At 57.8% G+C, this 7,324-nt stretch overlaps 1 protein-coding gene across 1 annotated transcript in view; it reads right to left on the reverse strand.

Annotated features, from left to right (window-relative positions):
- Positions 1–6: 6 nt before the first annotated feature.
- Positions 7–7,324, reverse strand: part of PLEKHM2 (pleckstrin homology and RUN domain containing M2) — a 28,481-nt gene continuing 21,163 nt past the window's right edge. The window contains exons 8-20 of the mRNA XM_009646491.2: positions 7,098–7,324; positions 5,110–5,889; positions 4,724–4,793; positions 4,546–4,636; positions 3,764–3,828; positions 3,321–3,409; positions 2,657–2,789; positions 2,379–2,569; positions 2,023–2,088; positions 1,372–1,531; positions 998–1,177; positions 797–913; positions 7–317 (exon numbers count right to left, since the gene is read on the reverse strand). The exon at positions 7,098–7,324 is cut by the window's right edge and continues 4 nt beyond it. Coding sequence (XP_009644786.1) covers positions 180–317; positions 797–913; positions 998–1,177; positions 1,372–1,531; positions 2,023–2,088; positions 2,379–2,569; positions 2,657–2,789; positions 3,321–3,409; positions 3,764–3,828; positions 4,546–4,636; positions 4,724–4,793; positions 5,110–5,889; positions 7,098–7,324 — 2,307 coding nt within the window. The 3' untranslated portion in view covers positions 7–179. The remainder of the gene's footprint in view (positions 318–796; positions 914–997; positions 1,178–1,371; positions 1,532–2,022; positions 2,089–2,378; positions 2,570–2,656; positions 2,790–3,320; positions 3,410–3,763; positions 3,829–4,545; positions 4,637–4,723; positions 4,794–5,109; positions 5,890–7,097) is intronic.

The raw sequence follows: 7,324 nt of genomic DNA on the forward strand, positions 1-7,324 counted from the left end.
CGGCCCCGACTCAGTGGAGAGTGTGGTGGGGATGGGGTGCGGGGTCCACGCCTGCAGGCACATTCCTGGTGGGGACCGAGCAATGGCAGGAGGGTTGGGGGTTGGCTGCGGGGCAGCTGGATACAGGCCCTGCTCTCCAAAAATGGGCCCCCATCAGCCATCCTTCCCCCCAGCCAGGGTTAACACCAGGGATCCCGCTCCGCTCGCCCGCGGCAGAGGCTGTCGCTGCGCTGCCAGGCGCTGTCGATGAGGCTCTGGGCGTCTTCGCATTTCTTCTTGACGGTGGCGTCCAGAATGGCCTTGTGCAGGAGGTCGACCTGGAACACACGCGTGGGGCAGTCGGGAAGGGAACGAACGATAGCCGCTTCTCCCCTTTGTTGTAAAACCAGCTCAAAAACAGATGGGGAAGTCGCCTCTGTCATAAATACAGGGGATGGAGGGGGTTGGGGCTGACCCAGCTTCTTCCCCACTCCTCTTGCCAGCCCTGGATGCTCATGGCCCGCCCTTGCCACGAGACTCAAGCTCCGAATCCCACATCTCATAGTTAATGGCAGTGCTGGGTTAACGGTTGGACTTGATGATCTTAAAGGTCTTTTCCAACCGAAACAATTCTATGATTCTATTCTGTGACTCTATACGGACACAGAGGAGCTCTGTGGCTCTCCTGCCTGTTGTGGGAAAGCTGTCGTGGGTTCACCCTACGGGGAAAAATTCACCCACTCCTTCCTTGGAGGGCGCTGGCCCCGTTTACCCTTCCTGGCTGAAGGAAGGGTGCGATGCAGCCTTGCACGCTCACCTGGTAGATGTTCCTCCACGCGGCGTTCAGCGCCGAGAGGAACCTCTCCAGTTCTGTAGTGCAACTAAAATAGAGGACCCAGGGGGGCAGGAACTGCTTGCGGTCCTGAGCAAACTCCTAAACATCAAGAGAGGGGCTGAGCGTTACCACTGCAGTCTTTGCCCAGCCCTGTGCCGTCTGGCCCCAAAGCACCACGCTCACCAAGATACAGTACTCCTTGCCAGCCTCCGTGGAGATGGCGGTGATGTCTGTCAGCTCCACGGTGCCCAGCGAGCGGAAGAAGCTTGTCTGGCAGTCCTCGTGGCAGGTGAAAGCCTTCTTGTCTGTCAGCACGAGGCAGCAGGGGACGCAAGGTGTAGGGGCAACACCCTGGGGGATCACCTGCACAGGGTGGGGAAAGGGAAGGTTAAAATTTGGCATGAAGGTGGGGAAGCTCTCCTGGCTTGGGAGAAAATCGCCTGCTCCATCCCCACCAGACATCCCCACTCCTGTCGGCAGCTCCGTGGCCCAAAGGGGCTCCGGGGCAAAGAAGGGGGTCGATGCACCCGCACCTGGAGGCCTGTCCCCGGGCTCACCCCTTTGGAGACAGCTTGGCAGAAGTACTGCATCCAGTCTGCCATGTCTTCCTCGTTCTCGGCGCTCAGCTCCAGGGAGGGCCGGTCCGTCAGGATCACCTGGAAGGAGTGGGGCCGGTCGGTGGTGTTGGAGCGCCGGCATCCCCCACACTGCTCGCCGCTGGGAGAGAGGGGGAGGATGGAGATCAGCAGGATGGGACAGCCAGCGCGAGCCTGAAAACAGCCTCCGCCTGCCCTCCCTATGCTGCACGTCACCCCTTTCCCCCACAAGCACTCGTCTCTCATCTGTGACATCCCCTGTGGTTGCTCCAAGGATGCCCTCTGTCTCTGCATGTCCTGGTAGAGCTGGAGCTGAGCACAGCAGGTTTGTGGAGGTCACCCAGCATGGCTCTTGGAGGGGTACATCAGCCCTTCAGAGGCCAAATCCCCATCAAAGGGTGGGCTTGGCGTGCAAAAACCAGGAAGAAATGAGCCCATCTCCAGCTACGCGCACCGGAGCCAAAGCAAATGGGCACCTGTACTCTGCCAGGAGCAAGCAGGGAGTCCTGCGACACAGACTGGATCATGATTTGCCCTCCCTGAGCATCCCAGGGAGCTCCTGATCCCCAGATCCCCACCGAATCTGGGCGCGACATCCTACCAGCCACTTACCCCATGTTGATGGAGAGCAGAGGGGTGACGTCGGTGCGGTCTGGGTACTGGTACAAGATCCCGTTGCTGCCATTTGGGAAGATGAGAGAGGTGGTAACTGGAGTCAGCTCGGCTCTGGCAACTGCACCGACACCCTCTGCCTTTGGTCCCACAGCCACTCCTGCCCTGCCCTCCACCCACGCAGCCCTGTGGGGTTGTGGTCCTGCTGCTGGGCAGCCACAGCTGGTGGCTTTAGCCTCCCAGGTGACAAGATGGGTCCTTTCCATCTCCCAAGCAGCTCCTGGGTAGCAAACTGGTCCCAGCGCCTTGACGAGCCCTGGCTGACCCCAGTCCCAACTCACAGCCCCGGCGCCCACCTGAGCACCACGAAGCAGGTCTTCCACTGCTCCTTGCCCAGGTAGGAGGTCCCCGCCTTGTAGTGCAGGATGCCATCCTTGGTGACCGTGTTTTCGGCAGAGGTGTAGCTATTGTTGGTGGATCCCAGCGCCTCGTCCATGGGGTCTTCCCAGTGAACAAGGCCGTAGAAACGCACAACCACGTCGCAGGCCTGCGAGTATCAGGTGGAGAAGTCAATGGGAGGGAGTCTCCCTGAGCCTCCGCCACATGTAGCGATGGCCATGATATCCAAACTCACCTCACACTTGGACTCCTGGGCCACAAACTTTGCGAGTGCCAGTTTCTCCATGGTGGCATCCGTGAGGATACTGGGGTACGGGGGCTCCCGGCACCCTTTGATCATGGCTGACTTCAAGGAGACCAGGAAGAACCTGAGAGGGAGACAGATCTCTGATGAGGCCAGGGCAAACAGCCCCTCATCTCCCTCACGCACTCTCATACCAAAAGGGCTTCCCTTCAGTGTGGCCTCTGGTCTCGAAATCAACCTACAGACCAAAGGTGACGGGGTTGCAACGTCTGAGCTCCAGGAAGGAGATGGGTGAGACTGGGAGATGGACACCCACCCTAACACAGATCCCAGTATGACCATCCAGGCCCTGGTGAGGTCACCTCCCTGAGCTGACAACACGCAGAGAAACCTGGGGATGTGCCTTGAAACTCAAGACCTCGTTCGTACTCATCCCAAGTGACACAAAGGACACGCAGTCTGCATTGCCCAGTGCCTGCAGGGTTTAGCCGGCGGCATTAAACCAAACCCCAAACCCCTCTCTGGTCGCAGGACTTTGTCGTGAAGGGCTGTCCCTGGAGTCTCTTGCATTCCCCAAATCATGCTGGGAGTGCCGGCCAGAGGTCCCGCACCCCAGGAGGGAAGTGCCACGGTTCGCCGCCCGGTCCCCGCTTACTCGGTGAGAGCCACGTCTGCAGTGTCGAGCAGGTACTGCTTCCTCCGGTTGGTGCACACCAGAGTCACCGTCTGCTGATCCAGCCCAACCTGCGCCACATATGACCGGTTAGGGAAGCTGGGCAGGGGATGAGGGGCAGCGAAGCAGGGCTGAACCTGGCTTCTGGCCCCAAGGGGGGGGAAGGTCAGTGGTTGCTCTGCTGCCCATGCGAAGATAGGAGCAAGCTGGGCACCCGCAGAGGTGGCATTTGAGGGGGGATCACTTCTAACTCTCCCAGTCTCAAAGATTCACTGGCCAAAATGCTCCCTGGGGACAGAGAGCCCCACAGAAACACCCCATGGTGATGCTCCTGACACCCCTGCGGCCAGAGAGATGAGGACTGACCCCCCCCACTCGCCTCCTGCTCTTCGCAAGAGGCCTGACCCTACCCAGGCTGTGCTCACCGAAATGTAGTCCAGCTCATTATAGGACACAGCCTCCTCCACCATGTATGGCTTCTCCGCTGCCCCTGGCACAGACACAAAGAGCCATGTGAAGGGGGGCAAAAGAACCAGCGCTGCCCCGATCCAGGCCGCTGTGATGGATCTGCAAACCAAGCCATGTCCCAGGCAGCACGGAGCTGTGGGTCACGTGTCCCAGGGCTTCTTGGGGGACCATCTCCCCTATGAGGAAAGGCTGAGGGAGCTTGGCTTGTTTAGCCTGAAGAAGAGAAGACTGAGAGGGGATCTCATCAACATGTACAAGTATCTCAAGGCTGAATGTCACAAGGATGGAGCCAGACTCTTCTCGGTGGTGCCCAGTGACAGGACAAGGGGCACAAACTGAAACATAAGAGGTTCCAGTTGAACGTGAGGAAGAATTTCTTTCCTTTCAGGGTGACCAAGCTCTGGCCCAGGTTACCCAGGGGGGTTGTGGAGTCTCCTTCTCTGGAGATATTCAAAGCCCGCCTGGATGAAGTCCTGTGCACCCTACTCTGGGTGACCCCGCTTTAGCAGGAGGGTTGGACTAGATGATCTCCTGAGGTCCCTTCCAACCCTTGCCATTCTGTGATTCTGTGAAGTCAAGCTGAGCTCCCTGACTGCCACCACTCTGCGGGGACATGAGGGAACTGACAGGATCTGGCAGTGAAGGTAGTGAGCTACAGTGCCCTAATTTAGGGACAAGCCATGGATCAAGCAAGCCTCCCTCCCTGCAGCTAAGCACGGAGGCTGTCGGGACGGGATACCTTTCCGGATCAGGTACACGTAGCAATCTGTCAGCAGGACGTAGATCAGCTGCAGGTTCCCCTCCATGTGCCCAGTGCTCATTCGAATCATCTGTGTGGAGAGAAAAGAGCTCTCAGCCCACAGCCAATGCAGGCACAGGGCCGCTTCTTCGCAGGAGATTGATGGTGACCACCTCACCCTGAACAACTGTTCCTCATTCTCCCGAAAGACGTGGATCATCAGCAGGAGGAGATGGTTGTTATCCACCCTGTGAAGAGAGACAATAGAAGATGCGTCCCTTCCAAGCCAAAACATTCTATGATTCGATGATTCTATGATTCTATGGACCACCACATGGGGCTGGGTGACTCCAGGAAGGGCAGTCCCCTTCCTTATTCAACTTGGCCACGATTTGGGCACCTGTTGGCCCCCCAAGACCTCCTCCTCCTGACCCCTCGTGCCTCATCTTCATCCGGGAAAAGGATGGGCTTTGCCCCCAAACTCAAGACAAAGGGAAAAGTGACAGCCTGAGCTCAAGATTGTTTGGGAAAGATGCTCTCCCTGCTCAGCAAACTCAGCCTCACCTGAACTCAGAGGGATGGGTCAGCTCTGAAGGGCTGCCCTGCCCTTCCTCCACGCCAGAGTCCTCGGCGCTGCTCAGGGAAGGGCTGGGCTGCTCCTTCTTTGGCTCACAGAGAGCCTGAGGGTTGGCAGTTTCTGTCTGGCCAGTTTGGGGTTCATCGCTTGCCCCTCCACACTCCTCTACTGCCCCAACTGCTTCTCCTTCTCTGCTTTCTTCTTCTTCAGGAGCCTCAGGGCTACCAGAAACATGTGCCGGTTGGCCAGGCCCTGGAGCGTCATGGTGGCCACCACCTGGTGCAGCAGCGTTTGGACTCTCAACGGTAAAGCGGTAGAAGTCCATGGGGGCTGAAATCCCCTCACTAAAGTCGCCAGAGGACGATCCATCTGGGGTCTCCCCTGGCGTGCCAGTCCGAAAGGACTGCCCGGGGGGCTCGAGGGGGGCGTTCCAGCCACCGGGGTCCAGCTGCCCGTTGAGCCTGTCCATCACCTTGCTCAGTGGCTGCCCCACACTCTCCATGGATATGTCCTTCATCTCGGGGATGCGTAAAGCCAGCTGGCTGAGGGTGGAGCGCTCACGACTCTCTTCCTGACCGCTCGGGCTTGGCTCACCAGCCGGGGCAGCGAGACCATCATCTCGCTGCAGGTCTTCTCTGTCACTCAGCCCGTTCACACCACTGTCTCCACTGGCCTGCTGGGTCTCGGGCATCTCGGGCGCAGGAGTGTTCACTGGCTCCTCGGGCTTTGCTTTCTTTTTCTTCCCTGTTTTCTTCTTCTTGGCTAACCTGCATGGTGAGAGACCAATAGAGATGTCACTCATCTGTGCTTGCTTAGACTTCTGCGATGTAGAGAGGGGTCCTACCTTTCCCAACAACCTTCCTTTGCTATTTTCCCTGTTGCAGATAAATCCTTATATCAAGATCATTGCTCAATGTGCGGCCACACGGAGCCCCCATCTCCATGCCAGCTGTCACAAGAAAAGCAGGGTATGGACATGGTTTCCTACCCATCCAAAAGACAAAAAAAAAAAAAAAAAAAAAAAAAAGAGGCATTGGCTGCTGCATGTAGCATCTTGGGCTTCCTTTGGCTGCAAAGGGGATCACAAATGGATGCGGAGCTAAAGTGAAGTGGGAGAAATCCCTGTCTGAGCGCAAGATGCAGGGAAAGGAGAAGGTTTCAAGGGGACGTGGGAATGACGTATCCTCAGCTGCCAGAAGAGGGAGATGAAGGCTGGAGCCTGCTCCAGCCTCATGGCACACCGGGATGCTGGCTGCGGAAGCAGGATGCCGGCTGCAGAAGCATTCAGGCCTCCCATGGCACCCAAACTGCTGCCAGGTCTCTCTTGTTTGGGAAGCGAGCACAGTGCTCCCCTTCCCTTGTGTCTGACGGAGAGCAGGGTGTGATGTAACCCAGCTCCTCTGCTCCTCCCAGGAAAAACAGGGTGCAAGAACAAAGCACAGGCCTGCTGGGCTGGTTTTGGGGTGCCTCCATCCCTGGGTGTGAGCAGACGGAGCCTTGAGCTCTCTGTCTGGGTTTATGGGCTCCGAGGGACCCCTGGGGATCTCCTCTGCAAGAGTCAAACACAGGCCAGCAGGTCTGCAGAGGCATCTCCCTCAACAGGTTTAGCCACAGGTCATTAACAAACAAGAGGAAGGATGGGAAAGAAGGTCTGAGACCCAGAGTTGCTGCAAACCTGCCACCAGCTGGAGAAAGCCTCAAATAAAAGCTCACGGCTTCCTCTGAGCTCTCTGATACAGACTGTCAGGCAAAGGTGTTTGCATCGAGCCAGCCTGGAGGCTCTACAGACCCAAGGAACCAGCTCTGTTGACACCTCTGTACATCTCTGGAGGTATAAAACCACTTTCTCATGATTGCAAAAAGGCTACACCACAGATGCTGTCTCCACTGGGCTAGAAGACGGGGTATATCATCAACCTCTGGGGACAGACCACACTCAGGGGCATGTTTCCAGGCCAGGCAGCTCTGTCCCTACCTGATGACCTCCAGCTCCGTGCAGCTCTCAGACTGGTCCGTTCCTTCAGGGGTGGCTTCTGCCTTCTCCCGGGAAGCTGTGTGCACTGGTGTGGTCTCGGTGGAGGATGGTGCATCGGCTTTCTCCTCGTTGAAGGGGTTGTAGCGCTGCGTCGGGCTCTTCACGGAGGCCTTGCTGCTGTTCGCCTCCGAGGCAGTGGAGCGTGGGCAGCTGAGTGTGTCCGTGAG

The sequence above is a fragment of the Egretta garzetta genome, unplaced genomic scaffold (genome assembly GCF_000687185.1).
Source record: "Egretta garzetta isolate BGI_Z169 unplaced genomic scaffold, ASM68718v1 scaffold69, whole genome shotgun sequence".
In the NCBI taxonomy this organism is placed as follows: domain Eukaryota; kingdom Metazoa; phylum Chordata; class Aves; order Pelecaniformes; family Ardeidae; genus Egretta; species Egretta garzetta.